Source organism: Abrus precatorius, unplaced genomic scaffold, assembly GCF_003935025.1.
Source record: "Abrus precatorius isolate BTA unplaced genomic scaffold, Abrus_2018 Scaffold6, whole genome shotgun sequence".
Classification (NCBI taxonomy): Eukaryota; Viridiplantae; Streptophyta; class Magnoliopsida; order Fabales; family Fabaceae; genus Abrus; species Abrus precatorius.
In genome coordinates this window covers 15,610,849-15,635,107 of record NW_020874406.1, presented here as the reverse complement: position 1 = coordinate 15,635,107, position 24,259 = coordinate 15,610,849, and the positions used below count along the sequence as shown (strand labels likewise).

At 32.7% G+C, this 24,259-nt stretch overlaps 3 protein-coding genes across 3 annotated transcripts; 2 read left to right on the top strand and 1 right to left on the bottom strand.

Moving 5' to 3' along the window:
- Nucleotides 1-758: 758 nt before the first annotated feature.
- Nucleotides 759-1,766, bottom strand: LOC113870250. The gene has a single exon (XM_027506843.1). The coding sequence runs from the start codon at nucleotides 1,764-1,766 to the stop codon at nucleotides 759-761; it is 1,008 nt and encodes a 335-aa protein (XP_027362644.1).
- A 266-nt stretch (nucleotides 1,767-2,032) lies between these two features.
- On the top strand, nucleotides 2,033-10,448 carry LOC113870249 (subtilisin-like protease SBT1.7). The gene is made up of 2 exons (XM_027506842.1): nucleotides 2,033-2,174; nucleotides 8,065-10,448. Exons 1-2 carry the CDS (start codon nucleotides 2,033-2,035, stop codon nucleotides 10,446-10,448), a joined length of 2,526 nt encoding a protein of 841 aa, XP_027362643.1.
- Nucleotides 10,449-18,995: 8,547 nt separating this feature from the next.
- On the top strand, nucleotides 18,996-23,471 carry LOC113870248 (subtilisin-like protease SBT1.7). Its single transcript, XM_027506841.1, has 2 exons — nucleotides 18,996-19,039; nucleotides 21,152-23,471. The coding sequence occupies exons 1-2, from the start codon at nucleotides 18,996-18,998 to the stop codon at nucleotides 23,469-23,471; spliced, it is 2,364 nt and encodes a 787-aa protein (XP_027362642.1).
- The last annotated feature ends 788 nt before the right edge of the window (nucleotides 23,472-24,259 follow it).

Genomic DNA, 24,259 nt, shown 5'->3' with positions numbered 1-24,259 from the left:
CTTTTGGACCTTTATTTATCGAAAAATGTGATCGGTTGAAAAAAATATATACTTGTGCATCATTATAATTGGGATTGTAAACGTTTTGGTCGTTACGAATACCAATTGTAAATATTACTATTGTTTTAAAATAAATTTATGAGACAATTTGCATATATTTTTTTAAAAAATATTTACGCATAAAATATTTAATTTATCGGAATTATAATTATTCAAGATTAAAATAAAGTATTGAAATGTTTTTTATTATTAAAAAATAAAAAGGAATAAACTTTTAAATATGTAAATATTTTTTATTTATATTTTTAATACATATGCAAAGATACATAATAATATTTATAAAATAAATTTTAGAAAATTATACAATATCATCAAATTTAATATATTAATAATATTATTTATTATATTTTTTATAAAAATTTTATCATTTTTTTAACATACATTAAAAAATTCGATCATTATTTCACGTCATAAAGCATCGAAGTTCCTTCAATCATGACAAGCACAAGCAACAAACTGTCACCGCTTATGCGTGGCCTTATCACTCGCTAAAGATGTCACCCGACCAATCATCGTCAGTCATAAAGGGAAATGAAAAGGGAAATCTATCATTCTCACGAGAGTAAGAAATTTTGATTACAGTCTCCACAACGATATTATAATTTAATTAAAAATAAAGGAAACAAAAGACAGCGGCTATAAAGGCAATCTAATCTAAAATCAAAACTAAATTACAAGCATGCGACCAACCACACTATTCAAGGGTTAGATAACAAAGCCTCCTCATCGGAATAGCTTGCATGCGAAAGCTCCTTTACCCATTCAAATGTTCTACGACGTGACATGGTCCCCTTTTCTTGCTTTTGTCTGTGTTTCTGCCTCTTCAATTCGAGCACTTTTTCTTTCATGGCGTGCGTTGTGCTTTCTGCCTTGTTTGCGCTTTTAATATCACTCTTAATCATGACTATGTTCGATTGCACTGTTTCAACAGAACACTTGCAGCCACTCCATAAACCACTACCTTTGCCAACAAACTGTTTGAAAACATGATTTATCTTACCTCTGTGATTAGTGTTATAACTCATTTTGACGCTTTTAGCATTGATATTTGCATCTATATTATTATTATTATTATTGCGGCTGCCGTTACTACTAGTACGACGAACCTTAAGACCTTGCAATCCTATCTCGGGTGCAGGCGCCACACCCAGACGGAAAAATTCCCATGCTGATGATTTTCTTCCACCGAAGTTTGATTGTCTTGGAACGGTTACCTTCAGTTGAGGTTGGGGATTTGGATGCGTGTGAATTCTGAGTTTGGAAATTCTTGGGTTTGTAGTGGCGGTGGAGCAGCTGCTACTAGACGAATTCTGACTTCTGAGGCTGCTGCTTCTGCTGCTATTGCTTCGAAACTCACTCGCTGAAACAGAACCGTTGTAAAATGATTCGCATCGCTTAAATTGCTGGCTATCACGTTGGAAGGAAGGGGTTGTTAGTGAAAGACGCAAGGGAAGAATTTGGCCTTGAAAGAAAACTTCATCTGCAACACACATTTCGGATTCTTTGGAGCAGGGGCCACCCCATGAAGGAAAATCGAATTCTTCTTGGGTTTCAATGAGCTGAGAAGCTGGTTTTGATTTTGAATGATCCTCGTGGGCTGTTAGATTAACAGGAAGATCGCAAAGTGACAATGCTTCTTCTTCTTCCTCTTCCTCCTCTTCTCTTAGGTGTTCTAGTTTTTCTTCGGCACTATTATTTGTGGCCATTGTGAGAAAGGTACGGGTTGGGTTAAAACTGTTGTGAATGGGAGGGGAAGGGGTAAGATATAAGATTAGGATATGTAGTGAGAATGTAAGTGGAGATATTTGAAGAGTGAGTGGATAATGGGATGTGTGAGAGAGTTGAGTGACAGAGGGAGTTTGGAATATAAAGGGCAATAAAGCGGAGTATTGACGTGCACTAAAGTGGGGAATGGTGTTTGGTTTAGAGAAGTGAAGTAATCGGTGAAGTGCAGTGCAGGCGACCTAAGATAATGTCTTTTACTTGTTGGAGGGTGAAGAAAGGAAGTGTGTCTGTGTGTGATGTTTTGGGCCACTACCAGGGACAAGGCGTCTCTACAGTCGCTTTTGATGTTAATGTTGTGGATGATGCCTCACGGGGTGGGGTCCAGTGGGGTATTTTAAAGCGAATATCGATGTGGACAAAGCGTTAGCATGGAACATTTGTGTCAGTTTGCTTTGGGCCCAAAGGGTGGTGCCCGAGCCTAATGATTTTGTAATTGTACACTGAGGATGTTTGTTTGGGTATAAAATAAGGCTCTTAAATGTTCAAGAGAAGATTGACATAAAAAAAAAAAAAAGGAGCAGTAAAAGAAGAACATAAAATTAAATGATTATTTAGCTTGATAAATTCAATTTTTACTCTTATGTATTTTCAAGTACAATAAATAAGTTAAAGTCAGTTTTTAAAAATGGATTTGTAAAAGCTATAGAAAGTATCTTTTATTAAAAAAAATAATTTTAACTTTAACATTTCAGAAATATTTTTGTCCTTGTGAAAGGACTAATTTAAAGGATGTATGATGAAATATTATTTGAAAATATTGATTTTGAATTTGGGGTAAAAAAATAATATTTCATTTTTGCAAAATATTAGTTTTTAATTTTGAGAAATACATTTTTAAATATTATTTTTAAAAATATTAAATTTAAAATAGAAAAAAATTTATTCCTAATATTATTTTAAATTAAAAATTATGAAGAGTTTTGATTCTTAAATTTCAAGAAATAAAATTTTTATTTTTAAAAATTTGCATATAATATTTTTTTTATTAAAAATCATATAATCTAGCATATCTACTACATTTAATATTATATATATATTATTACCAAATAAATATTATATTTTTTATAAAAAATATTATTTAATGATTTATTATTGCATACGTCATGAAAAAATTCCATAATTTCAACGAAATTTGTTTTTTTTGTTGGATTAATTTATTTTTAAAGCAAGAAAAACTTTTGATCAGATCAAATTAGTTTGGAATGTGAGATACAGAAATTCTATTCTATTATATTTAACTCTAACATTCGTTTTATTTTGTTAATTAAACAAAGGTAAAATTTCTAATGATATATTTAAGTTTAATTTGTTTTTTTTTAAGAAACTGAAGTGTGTCTCCTACTTTTTCTTCCCTCCACTCAGTATGGAGAAAGTATATAGGAAAGAGAGAAAACAAAATGTTTTTTAATATTTTTTCTTCTACAAAGACATTATCAACGGTAAAAGTAATTTTTAATTTTTTATATTTCTGTTATCAATTCAAATAATAATAAATTATATTTTGTTTTCAAAATTTAATATTTTTTTCTGTTAATTTCCTTGCATTTTTCTTTTTTGCTCTTATTTGCAAGCCAAACAGTGTTGATGACAATTATAGTGTGATTTTTGGTTTGAAATGGTGAAATAAATAAACATCTTACCTTTAACATATTTACAATACTTTTAGTTTATTGTCCACAAAACAGTTTAGTGTAAAAATATATTCCAAATTAAATAAAATTTCCGCTACAAACCTTTATGATCGTAATCACAGTAAGCTTACATACAGAATTTCACAGTTATACGGGTACGAATAATTCAGCCAAAAAAAAAACAACATACCAAAGACCCCAAACATGGGAAGAAAACATATATATATATATATATATATATATATATATATATATATATATATATATATTATTTGTTATCTCATATGTAAATTTGAGAAAATATTTTATTTTTTTAAATTAATCGGCATACTTCTTTATTATTTAAAAATTAAAAAATTATATTTTTTAAATAGATCATTAACTTTTCACTTCTATTATACATATTTAATATAAAATTAATAATAATGATTAATACACAGGTAAAAAAATAAAATATCTTCATTATAAAGATCCGGTAGAAATTAATTATATTTTTGTCTTTTTACTGAAAAGGAATACGTATTTCTGACTTGTTGTAAACTAAAATAAACCAGGAAACACCGAAATCTACCCATTTCAACCATGAAAAGAAACATATCTATCTGTGTTTTTCTGGTTTTTGTCAACACATCTGTTTAGGTAAATGAAAACAAGACAGCGCAGACTCATAAAGCCCAACAACTTTCGGCAAGATAACAAAGATTCATAAAGCCCAAGGGAAATCGACCGATACTGAGGGGCTAGGATTGCTTGGCTCCTTAAATAAGTTTCTTATAACCCGACCAAGAACTAAGAAGTAAAGTTTCTTATAAGAATTAAACCCGGATTTTTTAAAAATAAAATAAAAAATAATTTTATCGTTAATTATTTTAATTATTATTTTAATATTAAAGTTATTCTCACTGTTTAAGTAATAATTTTTTTAATATTTTTCTGAATACATTATTTATTTTATATTAAACATCTCACATTTTGTTATTCTTTTCAAATACTATTATTTAAATTCAATTTCTGATTTATCTAGTTATTAATTAAATATTTCTATATATGAATTTCTAATTATTATGACAAATAATATTATTTTAATAATTGATTCATACGATTATTTTCTCTCTTTATTTTTATATTATTGAATAAATCCTTTATCTGTAGCTATAAAGTGTTTTTAATTTATAATTCTTTCCTTATTAATTTGTATATAACGATGATATTTTCCATTTATAATTTTGTAACACACTTTTAAATTCAAAAAATTCCCTCTTATTTAAAAACTTAAATTGGTTACAGTTTTTACAGCAACAGTCAAAGATGGGTACGTTCAAGAGTTGACTGCGTTGTACACTCGTAATTAACAGATGCGATGCAAAGATGATGATGATTCCACGGTGCTTTGTTGTTTGGTTTGTACAAGTTTGATTCGATGACTACTTCTAAGTTCTAACTACAAATATGTTTATGGCTCAGTGAAGCTTTTGGTTACGGATATATATATACACACATATATTTAGAGGAGCGATAAAATTTTAAACAAATTAAATAAAATCATTTTTAACTTAACTGGTATAATGTAATAATCTTAAATATATAATAGTCCCTTATTTACTTCTTTTCCTATTTTCTTATCTACCAAACAGTAGTCTATAAAAAAAGACAAGTAAAAATGACATGTACTCTTAATTATGATACTTTGTAGCTTAATTTTATTATTTGAATTACTAAATAATAACATCATGTATAATTATTTTTATCTCTTATTTTTTAAATACACACATTCTAAAAAAAATTCTAAAACTAATAAAACGTTTATAAGGGTCTCTGTCAAAGTATTCCAACATTGTTTTTCCTTGCTGCTTTGGGCTGGGGCTTGCGGCTCGGATTGACATAGAAATTAATAAATCGAATTAAATAAACTTTCTATCTGTATGTATATAGAGTCAAACTCTGTTTTATAGAACTGAAAAAATCCACTTTAAAAAAAATACATTGTAAATACTAAATTGTATTTCTGTATTGAAAAGTGTTTACTTTTCGTCAACAATGTTAAACAAATTAACTCTTTAACGTGCACTTACAAATTTTTAACGCATCCAAATAAATGATTTAAGTTAAATTAATTCGATACTACTTAGTAAATATCGAAATTGAATATTTATATTTGTAAAAAAAATTTAGTAATAAATCTGAATTAAATCAGATAGAAAATAAAAAAAATAATTAAAATAATAACTAAAAATTAAATTAATATTTTAATTTTTTTAATTTTAATTTGATATTTTTATTCTTTATTTTAATCTTCTATTTTATTTGTTTATTAATTGGAATGATTTTAAGGATCATTAAAACCAATTCCTTAGATAAAAAGGACAAACCTAACAAGAGATGAATGATTAAAATATCGATAATAAATAAAATATAAATGAATATAAAATATAGAAATATAACTTTTCTTAATTTTTCAAAATATTTTGTTTCATCTATGAATGTACGAACAACTAAGACACTCGGGTATAAAGACCTGTCAATGGTAACTGTTTTAACTTAACTCGATCTTGAATTCCAATTCTGAAAATAGTCAAAAGTGCATTGGTATTATGCCACGTCAGCACTCTTACCCCAACTCGAATTTGAATGTTTTGGGTAAAAAATTATTGTAATTCTTTTTTAAAATGCTAATTTTAATACCTGTAATTAATTTTAAATATCGAATAATATTATTATTTTATTATATAGAATATAAAAGTATAACAAATATTTTATTTATTAATAAAAAACACGATCTTATATGTTTAAAATCATTATTTTGGATTGGTATTAATTTTATATTTTCAATTATTCAATTCTTAATAAATGTCTCTCTTAAAATATGTGTATTTATCTTTAAAAAATTTAAAATATTGAATTTTTAATACTTATTATATACTTTCTTTTATTTGTTTAAAATTTTTAAATATTAAATGATTCTTTAAAATATCTTGTTTTTATTTGAATTATTTACCATTTGATATTATATGTAAAAAAAGAACGTAAGATATTGTTATTTTTATTTGTCAATAAAAATACTATATACGTTATATGTTTAAGATAATTATTAAGACTTGATATTAGTTTAATATTTTAAATTCTTGAAACCCTAATAAATGTCTTGTTGAAAATATGAATAAATGTCTTAAAAAAATTTAAATATTAACTGCTATAAAATTTCTTAGTTTTTTTTTTATGTGAAAGGCTTCTTTAAAATCTCTTATCGTTATTTGAATTATTAAATACTGACGTTATATATAAAACAATTTTCTAAAAGCATTTTCCGAAAATAAATAAAACTTCTCTTCCAAAATATACAAACTTTGCTTTGCTGTTTATCACTGTTTGGTTGGGGCTTGCAGCACGGATTGAAATAGAGATTAATAAGTACAAAATAAAACAAACTTTCTATCTGTTGTATACAAAATAAAATTATATTTTACAGAATTTAAAAAATATAATCATAAATTGTATTTTATATTTAAAAATATATAATATTCGTTAACAATATTATACAGATATATTGGCCCTTCTACGTACACTCACGTTCTCAATAATTTCAATTCTAAAATAGTCAAAGTACAGTCGTACTGTGTCATCTCACCCTAACTCAAAATTTGAATATTACGGGTAAAAAATTACCTGTAATTATTTATATTTTAAACAAATATTAGCGTTAAAATTTTAATTTTATTATAAAAATTTAATAATTTTAAAATAAAATTATTTATTGTATAAAAATATTAGAGTAGAATACATATTTTTTAATAAAATTTTATTGTTTTATACATTTGAAATCACTATTAAGATTTATATTAATTTAATATTTTTAATTTTTGAATCCCCAATAAATGCCTTGTTGAAAATATTAAAAAATTAATATTATTATGTTCAATATTGCATATAATAAAAATTTATATATGATAAATTTTTATTAAAAAAAAGTATTTAATAGTGTTAATATATTAAATTTTGTAATTTTTAATAAAATTTATATATATAGAAGAATGATCTTTAAAATTTTTTACACATTTATTTAACTTATATCTAACGATTAATAAAATAATAAATTATAATTTATTATGTGTAAGTTAAATAAAAGATTTATATTAATTGTAAGAATTTTTAGATTTATTGTGATAAAATTCTTCTCATATATATATATATATATATATATGATTTATTATTTATTATATGTGTTATATTGCATAAGTTTTAAAAAAATTCTTATTTTCTTTAAAAATCTTAAATATTAAATGCTTTTTTGAAAACTCTTAAATACTTTATTTTTTTTATTCAAAGACACTTGAAATAAATCCCCAAGAGATGAGCGTAGTCAACAGTAACGCTCACCCTAGGCAAGCAAATCTGGTTTTGTATGCTGCATGAGAAGAGAAGGGTGCAACGTGCACTGAATTGCTTGCTTTACTCCCCGATTCTACGCTGTTCCTTTACTCTATTTTTGTCTCAAATGTAACAACTCAATTAACCAGGCCAGACAAGTGACAACTACCACCCACTTTCTTTGTTCTCTTCTCATTTTTCCTCCACACTTGGCTTGCAACAGTTTCATACTCTGCATTAAACAACCTCTTTATTAAGCCAACCTTACTATTACATTGCTCTCATAGTCTCGCTCAGTCAAAGCTGGTTAGCATGGAGACGTTAAACAAACACCTCGTTGCAATTCTTTGTCTTTTGTTTCTGCTTCTCTCCGACGTATCCCTGGCGACGTTGAAGGAGGATAATGGTCCTTACATAGTCTATGTTGCCAAATCAGAAATGCCAGCAGTCTTTAACCACCATTCATTCTGGTATAAATCGATTCTGCAATCGGTATCCAACTCAGCAGAAATGCTCTACATCTATGACAACATCCATGGATTCTCAACAACCCTAACATCTAAAGAAGCTAGATTACTGGAAACCCGAACGGGGGTTCTAAAGGTGCAGCCAGAGCAAACGTTCGTGAAACACACAACTCGAACGCCGCACTTTCTCGGACTCGATAAAATCTCTGATATGTTCGTTGACGACTCAAACGCTGGAAGTGACGTTGTTATTGGACTCCTCGACACTGGGGTTTGGCCCGAAAGCAAGAGCTTCGACGATACAGGACTGGGACCCATCCCCAGCACTTGGAAGGGGGAGTGTGAATCAGGTGCCAATTTCACTGCCGCAAACTGCAATAAGAAATTGATAGGAGCCAGGTACTTCCTAAAGGGCTACGAAAAATCCGTGGGTGTTATCAACCAACAGTCAAAATCGCCGCGAGACGATGACGGCCACGGCACCCACACTGCGAGCACAGCCGCAGGGTCACCAGTGGATGGCGCGAGCCTTTTCGGCTTCGCCTCCGGAACGGCACGTGGCATGGCCTCGCACGCTAGAGTCGCTGTCTACAAGGTTTGCTGGAGCGAGGCTTGTGCTATGTCTGATATAATTGCAGCAATGGACAAGGCCATCTCAGACAACGTCAATGTCATTTCAATATCACTCGGAGGTGGATTACCCGCTTACGACCAAGACGGTCTCGCAATTGGAGCCTTTGTGGCAATGGAAAAAGGGATTATAGTTTCTGCATCCGCAGGAAACTCGGGTCCTGATCTCGGTTCTGTTTTGAACCAAGCACCATGGATGATCAACGTGGGAGCTGGCACACTGGATCGCCGTTTCCCGTCGTACATTACACTTGGGGATGGAAAAAAATATTCCGGAGAGTCAATTTTTAGCAGCAATGATTTGCCCAATACCCCTTTGTCGTTTATATACGGAGGGGAACTAGGATCGAGCGAGTGTCAACCGGGTAGCTTGGATCCGAAAAAGGTTAAGGGGAAGATCGTGCTGTGTGATCGCGGTTTGGGTTCTAGAACCGATAAAGGATTTGCGGTGAAATCCGCTGGTGGTGCGGCCATGGTGTTGGCTAACTCGGAAGCCAACGGAGAGGACTTGATTGTTGATGCTCATCTTTTGCCCACAATTGTGGTGGGTTTCCAGGCAGGAAAAGCCCTCAAGAAGTACTTGTTGTCCGATCCAAAACCGACGGCTACGATTGTGTTTCAGGGAACTCAGGTTGGGTTCCAGCCGTCACCGGTTGTTGCGGCGTTCAGCTCGCGGGGCCCAAGTCTTCTCGTACCAGAGATACTGAAGCCTGATGTCATTGCACCAGGTGTCAACATCTTAGCGGCATGGTCGAAGCTTGTGGGTCCTACTGACGTAGAGGAAGATACTAGGCGCGTGGACTTCAACATCCTCTCTGGCACGTCCATGTCATGCCCTCACGTGAGTGGGATAGCGGCTCTGATTAAGTCGGCTCGTCCAGCCTGGAGCCCAGCCGCGATTCGATCCGCGCTGATGACCACGGCTTATACGGCTTACAGCAACGGTAAGAAGTTACTGGACGGTGCCACAGGTAAACCGGCTACACTGTTTGAGCTTGGCGCTGGACATGTGAACCCCGCCGCCGCGCTTAATCCAGGACTTATCTATGATTTGACGGTGGATGATTACCTAAACTTCCTCTGTGCGTTGAACTACACACCCGAAAGGATCGAAACCGTGACGAAGAGAAAGGTCAAGTGCGACCCAGCCAAACACTACAGGGTATCAGACCTAAATTACCCTTCATTTGGTGCGGTGTTTCAACCAGCAGCAGCACGTGGGTCCGCTGCACCGGTTGTTAAACACACGCGGACTCTGACTAATGTGGGAGCTGCATCAACGTACAAGGCGTCGGTTACGTCGGAAATCTCGTCCGTTAAGATCACGGTTGAGCCAGACGTGTTGAGCTTCAAGGAAAATGAGAAAAAATCGTTTACGTTGACGATCACGGCATCAAGTTCAAAACCGACGAATCGATTTGGTTTTGGACGATTAGAATGGTCGAATGGAAAGACCATTGTTGGAAGTCCTATCGCACTTTTGTGGAACACCACCACAGGGAATGACTGATCCAAGAAGGTTGACCAAAGTCTCTTCACTAACTCCAAAAGGATCGTCTAGATTGCCTAAGGTTATTTATGGTTTATAAGTAGATTTGAATGTAGCAAAATATTGTATTTGTATTGGCATAGTTGGAGACTGATGAAAGCAGTGAAGGGAATTAGATTGGCTTATATTGCATCCTTCTATCGTATATGTGCATTGTTAGCTATAACTTCTGTTATTATATTGCGCCGCATTTTATTTTTCAAGGAATTAAATTTTGACTTGATATCTATTACTAATTATAAATCACAATGATAAATATAAGTTTTATGAAATACACTCATGTTAATGGATCCTTACACAATTCGTATTTCTTTTTAAATGATACAATTATATGGATTCATGAGTTATGATAAGTATATTTACTTTTATACTATTAAATATTCACTCCATTTTAAAGTAAGAGTCATTTTTAGAAAAATATTTTTTATATTAAGTGACTTTTTAAATTCATTAAAATGTTTTTTATTTTAACTTTATCTCAAATAAATAATGAATATTAAGTGTTGTGTAAGCTATTCTTTAATAATAATAATAATAATAATAATAAAAATCAGTTGATAAATTATATTATTAATTAAGGTATTTATTAATCAGTTTAAAACAAAGGGAGAAATTTTTCCGTGAAAAAAGTAAAATTTATATTAAAATATCAAATTAAAATTCTCTTCAATTTTGAAAAAACATGCTTTCGAAGTCTAAATTAGTTTAAAAGAATTTCCTCTCTTTGGCAAGTACTTCCTTCCTTTTCTCACTTGTAGATTTCCCTTTTTAAATGAATTTATAGATGAATTAGGAATATTCAACAAGTCTAATTTTATAAACTCAATCCATAACTAATGTCAAATTAGATTTAAAAATCTAGATTCATATTAAATTAATTTTTTATTTATATTTGTGTAACAAGTTTAGTTTCTAAATCTATTTTTTAAAACTTCTTTTAGTTATTCAAATCTATATATATAAAGCAATCTTATATATTTATTTATTAAATTTCAGCATTACATTAGTTTACAAAATTTTATTATAATTATAATTTACCACTGTTTTTTTATTAATCTTAATTCTTATAATTAAAATTAAATATTTAAAATAATTAAATTATTAAAATATAACAAATATTTTTAAATTAATTACTACTTTTATTTTTATATTTATGTTTTTTTTAATTTTTAAATATTATAACAAAAAAATTTATCATTTATATTATTAATTTTTATTTTTATAGATTTTAATTTAAATTTTTACTATAAACTTTGTTTATTAAAAATCAGTTAAAAATAATATTAAATATTTTATATACTTCGATAAAATATAAGATAGTAATAAATATTGTTAAAATCTTTATGAAATATACTAATTTAATGTAATATTTTATATCATAAATTTGTTTTATCTTAAAAATATAATTAAAAAATATATTAAAAATTAATTTTGTGTTAAAAATTAAATTTAAAATTAGATTTAAAACTAATACAACATAAAACTAAATTTAAAATTGATTTTAAACTAAATTTAAATTTGAAAACTATTTTTAAATCGATTAAACAAATAAATAAAATAATTTAAAATTTAACTCATATAATTAATTTGTGTGAAATATCTAAATATTTATTACTTTAATAAAAAATAAAAAAAAAATATTATTAATAAATTAAAATATACATAAATATTTTTTGGACATAATGTAATAAACTAGAGTATTCCTTGTATTCATATTTTATCTTTAATAAATATTGATATTTAATAAATATATATATAATGTTATATTATTTATTATAAAATTTAAATATTTTTAATATAATAATTTAATAATAATTAAACAAATTATAGTATATTTTTACTATATGTAAAAACAGTTTAAAACTGATTTTAAACTAAATTCAAATTTTAAAACTAAATTTAAACTAATTTAAAAAAAATTAAAATAAATTAGTTTATAATCTAATCTATATAATTAGATTTTAAATAAATTTAAATTAATTTTTTAAAAATTTAATCTATGAACACTCCTAATAATAATCATTTTTGTGACGAAATAGATATTATAGACCTATCAGCAAAGTAAGTGGCATAAATAAAAGGAAGAATTTCAGCAAATTCATGCACCGTCCCTGCTCTGCAGTAAATTTGTATAAGATTATTAATTAAATATTTCTAGATATGAATTTCTAATTATTATGATAAATAATATTATTTTAATAATTGATTCATACGATTATTTTCTCTCTTTATTTTTATATTATTGAATAAATCCTTTATCTGTAGCTATAAAGTGTTTTTAATTTATAATTCTTTCCTTATTAATTTGTATATAACAATGATATTTTCCATTTAAAATTTTGTAACACACTTTTAAATTCAAAAAATACCCTCTTATTTAAAAACTTAAATTGGTTACGGTTTTTACAGAAAGAGGCAAAGACAGGGGTACGTTCGGGAGTTGACTGGGTTGTATACTCGTAATTAACAGATGCGATGCAAAGATGATGATGATTCCACGGTGTTTTGTTGTTTGGTTTGTACAAGTTTGATTCGATGGCAACTTCTAAGTTCTAATTACACATATGTTTATGGCTCAGTGAAGCTTTTGGTTTCTTATGATAATGTTTATGAGAGATCAATAAAAGTTTTACGGGTCCCCTTTTAGTTCCTCAATTTTATACTTATAAATATAGGAAAATGTTTAAAATGAATTTTATATATTCTGCTTTTGTCATTGGGTTACAGTAGTATAAATATACAAATTGATTATGTAAATTTGAAAGAGTCACAGAAACAAACTCTACCAGTTTAACACTAACAGTTAGCCTAAATAAAGGAAAAACAGATATGCAAAAGCTGGCTAATAAAAACTAATTATTATAATTGATATCCTCCCGCAAGTTGGATGATCTGGAAGAGAGACACAACTTGGACAGTAAGGAATCAAATCGAGGGCGAAGCAGAGGCTTTGTGAGTATATCAGCAAGCTGATCATCAGTAGACACAAAAGACACTCGAAACTTGCCTTTTTGAACATTTTCACGAACAAAATGATAGGCTAAGGCTATATGTTTCATCCGAGAGTGGAAAATAGGATTAGCGCTGAGAGTTGTGGCACCAAGATTGTCACAATAGATAACCAGATTGGCTGTGGGCAGGTGACCAAGTTCAGTGAACAAGGATAGGACCCATAGAAGCTCAGTGGCTGTGTCAGCCAAGGCTTTGTATTCTACTTCGGTTGAGGAACGAGCAACAGAGCGTTGTTTCCGGGAGCTCCAAGAGATGGGAGTGCTACCGAGATACAACAAGTAACCAGTGGTGGAGATATAATCATCCTTATCACCCGCCCAATCTGCATCTGAGTAAGCATGAAGGGTTAGCGGAGTAGTTGTTGAGATGAAGATGCCTTTGTCGCAAGAGCTCGCCAAATAACGAAGCACCCGTTTGAGGGCAGACCAATGGGCCGTTCTGGGGTGGTGCATGAACTGCACAAGTTTGTTGGTGTTGAAGGCGATGTCCGGGTGAGTAATACTTAAGTATTGAAGACTTCCCACAAGTGCGCGATACTCAGTTGGGGACGGTAGGAGATCACCGGAATCCTTGAGTAATTGAGCACTGGCGGACAAGGGAGTGGATGCTGATTTGGTGTTAGCCATGCCTGATTTATGTAGTAGATCAGTGATGTATTTCCTTTGTGAAAGAAAGAGTCTTGTAGCGGAAGGAATTACTTCGACGCCCAAGAAATAGGTAAGACATCTAAGGTCTTTCAGTGAAAATCGAGCAACGAGTGTGGAAATAAGGTTGGACAGCTCTGTAGAGGAACTCCTAGTGACAATGATATCATCAACATATACTAATAAATATAGTGTGGAACCTGATTTTTGGTAGATGAAGAGAGAGGCATCTGCAGTTGAATTGACAAAGCCAAGAGAAAGGAGAAACGCGCGAAGCTCCGTATACCAGGCGCGGGTGCTTGCTTTAGCCCATAGATTGCCTTTTTGAGGCGGCAAACATGATCAGGGAAACTTTTGTTGACAAAACCAGGGGCCTGGAGCATGAATACAGCCTCTTTAAGCGTCCCTTGAAGAAAGGCATTGTTGACATTAAGTTGGCGGATGGACCATCCTTGATGACTGCAAGTGTGAGGACAATGCGAATGGTGACCGGTTTAACAACCGGACTGAATGTCTCTGTATAGTCCTAACCAGGGCGTTGGTGAAAACCTTTGGCGACTAGTCGAGCCTTGTACCGACCAATCGAGCCATCCAGGTGGCGTTTGATTCAAAAAACCCATTTGCAGCCAACCAAGTTTTGAGCAGAGGACTGACTGACAAGTTCCCAAGTGCTGTTGCGGTGTAAGGCGTCAAACTCAGCTTGCATAGCTGAGCGCCAATCAGGGTCGCGAAGAGCTTGGGTGATGGTGCTGGGTTCAAGTGGAAGAGAGGGTTGGACATGGAGGTTAAGCTTCTTGAGGGTTTTGACAATGTTGTTTTTAGACCGGGTGATGATGCCACCCCCATTGGGTTGGGGTTGCCTGTGAAGGTTGACAGCGGGTTGAGATGGTGGCACAGAACATTGTGGGAATGGTGAGGGAGGCGACTCGGAGTGGCCAGTGGAGGGTGGGGCCAAGGTCGGGGAGGGTGGGGCTGAGACCTCCTCCGGTGGGTTTAGAGTGGTACTGACCATGGGTTGGTTTATGGGATGGAGTATGGAGAGCTGAAGTGGGCCTTGTTGTTGCTCTGCACTCAGACTGGCTTGAGGGACTAGGGAGCTGTACGGAAATTCAGATTCAACGAACTTGACATGGTGAGAGGTGTAGATCCTTCTAGTGGTTGGATCGAGACACAATTATGCATGTTGATCAGCCGAGTAACCTACAAAAACACACATAGCAGACTTTGGTGCAAGTTTATAGTTAGCATATGGTTTAATCCAGGGAAAACACAAACAACCAAAACACTTTAACTTATGATAATCCGGACTGATTTTAAGTAATTTGGAATAGGGTGACTGGTACCCAAGAATTGGTGTTGGGAGCCGATTGATGAGATAGGCGGCTGTTGTCATGGCGTGAGGCCAATATATGAGGGGCAAACCCAAGTGATGGAGAAGAGAGAGACCGGTTTCAGCAATGTGCCGATTCTGGCGTTCAGAAATTCCGTTGTGTTCAGGTGTATGAGGTGGGGTGGTGTGATGACTTATGCCATGAGTACTTAAAAAGGGACGAAGACCAATATATTCACCACCATTATCCGTGTAAAGAATTTGATGTTGTGATGAAAGAAATTTTCAACAAGGGATTTAAATTTCGAGAACAGAGTTTGCACATTATATTTGCGTTTTATCGGATATAGCCAAGTATAGCGAGTAAAATGATCAACAAACATACAATAGTAGTGAAGACCATCAATTGATAAAACAGGGGAAGTCCATACATCAGAGAAAATTATTTCCAAAGGATAAGATGATTTGAGAGTGGATTCACGGAAAGGAAGTTTATGACTTTTGCTAATTTGACATGAGTTACAATCTGATTGCTGGAATTTATTTGAACCCAAAAAAAAAAATGCTGCTGAATAAATGTGAAGATAGAAGAGGAGGGATGCCCAAGTTTATGGTGCCATGAAGCAGAGGAGTCTGTGCGGGCAGAGTGGACAGACGGAGAGTTAGCTGGCCAGAGATAGAGTCCATCCACACATGAGCCTTTATGGGTTGTTTGACTCGTCTGCAAGTTCTTCACATGAAAAGAGGTTGGCAAGAAAACAACAGCAGAGTTAGTTTGTTTGGTAAGCTGAGAGACAGAAAGAATTTTCTGTTGCATGGAAGGAACGTACAAAGTATTTGAGAGGGATAAATCATTAAGTAAAGGTGTTCCAGAATGAGAGATGTTTAAACTTGAACCGTTACCCATAAACAGTGAGTCTGGACCCGTGTACGGATGATGAAGAGCTAGATTGGCAAGATCATTGGTGACGTGATGCGTCGCGCCACTGTCAACCGAAAAATTAGGTTGGGATGTGCCAGCAGTTGTAGTATGGACCTGAACCTGTCCAGGGTTAGCAGAAGAGTAACGAGGAGGTGGCGGGACACCAGGGTGCTGCTGCTTGAAGGTGTGACAATAAGACAGAACATGACCCTTGACATTGCACCACTGACAGCGGCCAAGAAACGGTTTGCGATTGCTAGGGCGTGAAGTGAATGATGCAGAAAATTGCCCAGACCAAGTTTTGTCAGAGTGGTTGGGTCGAGCCTGTGCATTCAAGGCTGTCATGGGAGCAGGAACCTGCCGTTGAGCAACAACAAGGGAGAGTTCTTGAATGAGAAGCTTCTCGAGGAGGTCATAAAAAAGAATGGCAGTGTCTCTTGCATTGACGCTGTCAATGACAGCTCTGTAGCCGTCGTCGAGGCCACGCAAGACATGGTCAGTCATGTCTTCAACGGAGACAGGAGAGCCAAGTGAGGCAAGGAGATCTGCAGTTTGCTTCAGAGAATGCATGTAGGTGGTGATGGATTGGGTACCTTTGGACGCCGTGTGGAGACGCTCCTTTAACTGCTTGAGGTGGCTACGGGGATGCCTTGGCATAGGTGCACTGGAGAAGAGTCCAGAGATCATGTGATGTCTTTGTTTGAGACACCAGGGATGCCACTTCAAGGGAGAGTGTGGTGAGGAGAGCACCGTATATAAGACGGTCCTGTCGACGCTAGGTTTGATAAGCAAGATTTGGAGTTGTCACCGAAGGTTCAGTGGTGGAGACCGTTGTCACCAGCGCAGGAAAGGATCCATTTGGATATTTGAGAAGATCATAGCCATCGAGGAGAGCTTCAACTTGAAGTTTCCAGGTGAGGTAGTTAGAAGGAAGAAGCTTGGTGACACTGTTGAGGGTGATGCAAGTGAAGGGTTTTGATGGCTCATGAGGGTTACTAATAGAGGAAGAGTTATCGTTGGCCATGGGAGGCAAAAAAAGAAAGGAAGGAGCAGCGTCCTGTGTTGAAAAAAAAAAGGAGAAGAGGATCGTGTATTAGGCTGATACCATATAGGAAAATGTTTAAAATGAATTTTATATATTCTGCTCAGGGTGATGCAAGTGAAGGGTTTTGATGGCTCATGAGGGTTACTAATAGAGGAAGAGTTATCATTGGCCATGGGAGGCAAAAAAAGAAAGGAAAGAGCGGCGTCCTATGTTGGAAAAAAAAGGAGAAGAGGATTGTGTATTAGGCTGATACCATATAGGAAAATGTTTAAAATGAATTTTATATATTCTGCTTTTGTCATTGAGTTATAGTAGTATAAATATACAAATTGATAACGTAAATTGGAAAGAGTCACAGAAATAAACTCCACCAGTTTAGCACTAACAGTTAGCCTAAATAAAGGGAAAATAGATATGCAAAAGCTGGGTAATAAAAACTAATTATTATAATTGATAATAAATGTATAATATATATATATATATATAATTTTATTTTTTCAGCTTAGGTTTCCTTTAACAATGAAGGAAAAATTTTAGAGGAGTGATAAAATTTTAAACAAATTAAATAAAATCATTTTTAACTTAACTGGTATAATGTAATAATATTAAGTATATAATAGTCCATTATCTACTTCTGTTCCTATTTCCTTACCTACCAAACAGTAGTCTATAAAAAAAGACAAGTAAAAATGACATGTACTCTTAATTATGATACTTTGTAGCTTAATTTTATTTTTTGAATCACTAAATAATAACATAATGTATAATTATTTTTATCTCTTATTTTTTAAATAGACGCATTCTAAAACTAATTAAACGTTTATAAGTGTCTCTGTTAGAGTACTCCAACATTGTTTTCCCTTGCTGCTTATCACTGTCAGTGTTGGGCTGGAGCTTGCGGCTCGTCTTGACACAGAAATTAATAAATCGAATTAAATAAACTTTCTATCTGTTTGTATAGAGTCAAACTCTGTTTTGAACTGAAAAAATCCACTTGAAAAAATTATATATTGTAAATACTAAATTGTATTTCTGTGTTGAAAAGTGTTTATTTTTCGTTAACAGTGTTAAACAAATTAACTCTTTAATGTACACTTACAAATTTTTATGACATTTAAATAAATAATTTAAGTTAAATTAACTCAGTATTGTTTAAGTAAATTTTAAATTTAAATTTTTATATATATAAAAAAATTTTAAGTGATAAATTAACCTATCACATTCAGGAGTCATATTGAATTCTAATTAAAATAAATAGAAAACTAAAAAAATAAATAATTTAAGTTAAAATAATAACTAAAAATTAAATTAATACTTTAATTTTTTAATTTTAATTTGATATTTTTATTCTTTATTTTAATCTTCTATTTTTTATTTTATTTGTTTATTAATTGGAATGATTTTAATGATCATTAAAACCAATTCCTTAGATAAAAGGACAAACCTAACAAGAGATGAATGATTAAAAGATCGATAACAAATAAAACATAAATGAATATAAAATATAGAAATATAACTTTTCTTAATTTTTTAAAATAATTTGTTTCATCTATGAATGTACGAACTACGAAGACACTCGGGTATAAAGACCTGTCAATGGTAACTGTTTTAACTTAAATACGATCTTGAATTCCAATTCTGAAAGTAGTCAAAAGTGCATTGGTATTATGCCGTGTCAGCACTCTTACCCCAACTCGAATTTGAATGTTTTGGGTAAAAAATTGTTGTAATTCTTTTTTAAAATGCTAATTTTAATACCTGTAATTAATTTTAAATATCGAATAATATTATTATTTTATTATATAGAATATAAAAGTATAACAAATATTTTATTTTTTAATAAAAACCACGATCTTATATGTTTAAAATCATTATTTAGGATTGGTATTAATTTTATATTTTCAATTATTCAATTCTTAATAAATGTCTCGCTTAAAATATGTGTATTTATCTTTAAAAAATTTAAAATATTGAATTTTTAATACTTATTATATATTTTTCTTTTATTTGTTTAAAATTTTTAAATATTAAATGATTCTTTAAAATGTCTTGTTTTTATTTGAATTATTTACCATTTGATATTATATGTAAAAAAATAACGTAAGATATTGTTGTTTTTATTTGTCAATAAAAATACTATATACGTTATATGTTTAAGATAATTATTAAGACTTGATATTAGTTTAATATTTTAAATTCTTGAAACCCTAATAAATGTCTTGTTGAAAATATGAATAAATGTCTTAAAAAAAATTTAAATATTAACTGCTATAAAATTTCTTAGTTTTTTTTTTAATGTGAAAGGCTTTTTAAAAATCTCTTATCGTTATTTGAATTATTAAATACTGACGTTATATATAAAACAATTTTCTAAAAACATTTTCCGAAAATAAATAAAACTTCTCTCCCAAAATATACAAACTTTGCTTTGCTGTTTATCACTGTTTGGTTGGGGCTTGCAGCACGGATTGAAATAGAGATTAATAAGTACAAAATAAAACAAACTTTCTATCTGTTGTATACAAAATAAAATTATATTTTACAGAATTTTAAAAATATAATCATAAATTGTATTTTTGTATTTAAAAATATATAATATTCGTTAACAATATTATACAGATATATAGGCCTTTTTACGTACACTAACGTTCTCAATAATTCCAATTCTAAAATAAGTCAAAGTACAGTCGTACTGTGTCATCTCACCCTAACTCAAAATTTGAATATTACGGGTAAAAAATTATCTGTAATTATTTATATTTTAAACAAATATTAGCGTTAAAATTTTAATTTTATTATACAAATTTAATAATTTTAAAATAAAATTATTTATTGTATAAAAATATAAGAGTAGAATACATATATTTTTAATAAAATTTTATTGTTTTATACATTTAAAATCACTATTAAGATTTATATCAATTTAATATTTTTAATTTTTGAGTCTCGAATAAATGCTTGTTGAAAATATTAAAAATTAATATTATTATGTGCAACATTGCATATAATAAATTTTTATAAAAAAAAATTTAGTATTTAATAGTGTTAATACATTAAATTTTGTAATTTTTAATAAAATTTATATATATAGGAGAATGAGAAACTTATACATTTTTATCAAGCTTCTATATTTAACGGTTAATAAAATAATAAATTCTAATTTATTATATATAAATTAAATAAAAAATTCATGTCAATTGTATGAATTTTATGAATTTTTAGATTTATTGTAATAAGATTCTTCTCGTATATATATATATATAATTTATTATTTATTATGTGTTACTTTGCATAAGTTTTAAAAAAATTCTTATTTTCTTTAAAAATCTTAAATATTAAATACTTCTTTTTGAAAATTCTTAAATCCTTTATTTTTTTTATTCAAAGACACTTTAAATAACTCACCTAGAGAAGAGCGTAGTCAACAGTAACGCTCACCCTAGGCAAGCAAATCTGGTTTTGTATGCTGCATGAGAAGAGAAGGGTGCAACGTGCACTGAACTGCTTGCTTTACTCCCCGATTCTACTCTGTTCCTTTATTTTTTTCTCAAATGTAACAACTCAATTAACCAGGCCAGACAAGTGACAACTACCACCCACTTTCTTTGTTCTCTTCTCATTTTTCCTCCACACTTGGCTTGCAACAGTTTCATACTCTGCATTAAACAACCTCTTTATTAAGCCAACCTTACTATTACATTGCTCTCATAGTCTCGCTCAGTCAAAGCTGGTTAGCATGGAGACGTTAAACAAACACCTCGTTGCAATTCTTTGTCTTTTGTTTCTGCTTCTCTCCGACGTATCCCTGGCGACGTTGAAGGAGGATAATGGTCCTTACATAGTCTATGTTGCCAAATCAGAAATGCCAGCAGTCTTTAACCACCATTCATTCTGGTATAAATCGATTCTGCAATCGGTATCCAACTCAGCAGAAATGCTCTACATCTATGACAACATCCATGGATTCTCAACAACCCTAACATCTAAAGAAGCTAGATTACTGGAAACCCGAACGGGGGTTCTAAAGGTGCAGCCAGAGCAAACGTTCGTGAAACACACAACTCGAACGCCGCACTTTCTCGGACTCGATAAAATCTCTGATATGTTCGTTGACGACTCAAACGCTGGAAGTGACGTTGTTATTGGACTCCTCGACACTGGGGTTTGGCCCGAAAGCAAGAGCTTCGACGATACAGGACTGGGACCCATCCCCAGCACTTGGAAGGGGGAGTGTGAATCAGGTGCCAATTTCACTGCCGCAAACTGCAATAAGAAATTGATAGGAGCCAGGTACTTCCTAAAGGGCTACGAAAAATCCGTGGGTGTTATCAACCAACAGTCAAAATCGCCGCGAGACGATGACGGCCACGGCACCCACACTGCGAGCACAGCCGCAGGGTCACCAGTGGATGGCGCGAGCCTTTTCGGCTTCGCCTCCGGAACGGCACGTGGCATGGCCTCGCACGCTAGAGTCGCTGTCTACAAGGTTTGCTGGAGCGAGGCTTGTGCTATGTCTGATATAATTGCAGCAATGGACAAGGCCATCTCAGACAACGTCAATGTCATTTCAATATCACTCGGAGGTGGATTACCCGCTTACGACCAAGACGGTCTCGCAATTGGAGCCTTTGTGGCAATGGAAAAAGGGATTATAGTTTCTGCATCCGCAGGAAACTCGGGTCCTGATCTCGGTTCTGTTTTGAACCAAGCACCATGGATGATCAACGTGGGAGCTGGCACACTGGATCGCCGTTTCCCGTCGTACATTACACTTGGGGATGGAAAAAAATATTCCGGAGAGTCAATTTTTAGCAGCAATGATTTGCCCAATACCCCTTTGTCGTTTATATACGGAGGGGAACTAGGATCGAGCGAGTGTCAACCGGGTAGCTTGGATCCGAAAAAGGTTAAGGGGAAGATCGTGCTGTGTGATCGCGGTTTGGGTTCTAGAACCGATAAAGGATTTGCGGTGAAATCCGCTGGTGGTGCGGCCATGGTGTTGGCTAACTCGGAAGCCAACGGAGAGGACTTGATTGTTGATGCTCATCTTTTGCCCACAATTGTGGTGGGTTTCCAGGCAGGAAAAGCCCTCAAGAAGTACTTGTTGTCCGATCCAAAACCGACGGCTACGATTGTGTTTCAGGGAACTCAGGTTGGGTTCCAGCCGTCACCGGTTGTTGCGGCGTTCAGCTCGCGGGGCCCAAGTCTTCTCGTACCAGAGATACTGAAGCCTGATGTCATTGCACCAGGTGTCAACATCTTAGCGGCATGGTCGAAGCTTGTGGGTCCTACTGACGTAGAGGAAGATACTAGGCGCGTGGACTTCAACATCCTCTCTGGCACGTCCATGTCATGCCCTCACGTGAGTGGGATAGCGGCTCTGATTAAGTCGGCTCGTCCAGCCTGGAGCCCAGCCGCGATTCGATCCGCGCTGATGACCACGGCTTATACGGCTTACAGCAACGGTAAGAAGTTACTGGACGGTGCCACAGGTAAACCGGCTACACTGTTTGAGCTTGGCGCTGGACATGTGAACCCCGCCGCCGCGCTTAATCCAGGACTTATCTATGATTTGACGGTGGATGATTACCTAAACTTCCTCTGTGCGTTGAACTACACACCCGAAAGGATCGAAACCGTGACGAAGAGAAAGGTCAAGTGCGACCCAGCCAAACACTACAGGGTATCAGACCTAAATTACCCTTCATTTGGTGCGGTGTTTCAACCAGCAGCAGCACGTGGGTCCGCTGCACCGGTTGTTAAACACACGCGGACTCTGACTAATGTGGGAGCTGCATCAACGTACAAGGCGTCGGTTACGTCGGAAATCTCGTCCGTTAAGATCACGGTTGAGCCAGACGTGTTGAGCTTCAAGGAAAATGAGAAAAAATCGTTTACGTTGACGATCACGGCATCAAGTTCAAAACCGACGAATCGATTTGGTTTTGGACGATTAGAATGGTCGAATGGAAAGACCATTGTTGGAAGTCCTATCGCACTTTTGTGGAACACCACCACAGGGAATGACTGATCCAAGAAGGTTGACCAAAGTCTCTTCACTAACTCCAAAAGGATCGTCTAGATTGCCTAAGGTTATTTATGGTTTATAAGTAGATTTGAATGTAGCAAAATATTGTATTTGTATTGGCATAGTTGGAGACTGATGAAAGCAGTGAAGGGAATTAGATTGGCTTATATTGCATCCTTCTATCGTATATGTGCATTGTTAGCTATAACTTCTGTTATTATATTGCGCCGCATTTTATTTTTCAAGGAATTAAATTTTGACTTGATATCTATTACTAATTATAAATCACAATGATAAATATAAGTTTTATGAAATACACTCATGTTAATGGATCCTTACACAATTCGTATTTCTTTTTAAATGATACAATTATATGGATTCATGAGTTATGATAAGTATATTTACTTTTATACTATTAAATATTCACTCCATTTTAAAGTAAGAGTCATTTTTAGAAAAATATTTTTTATATTAAGTGACTTTTTAAATTCATTAAAATGTTTTTTATTTTAACTTTATCTCAAATAAATAATGAATATTAAGTGTTGTGTAAGCTATTCTTTAATAATCAAAAAACAAATAATAGAAATCAGTTGATAAATTATATTATTAATTAAGGTATTTATTAATCAATTTAAAATAAAGGGAGAAATTTTTCCGTGAAAAAAGTAAAATATATATTAAAATATCAAATTAAAATCCTCTTTAATTTTGAGACAAGATGCCTGCAAAGTCTAAAAGAATTTCATCTCTTTGGCAAGTACTTCCTTGCTTTTCTCACTTGTAGTTAA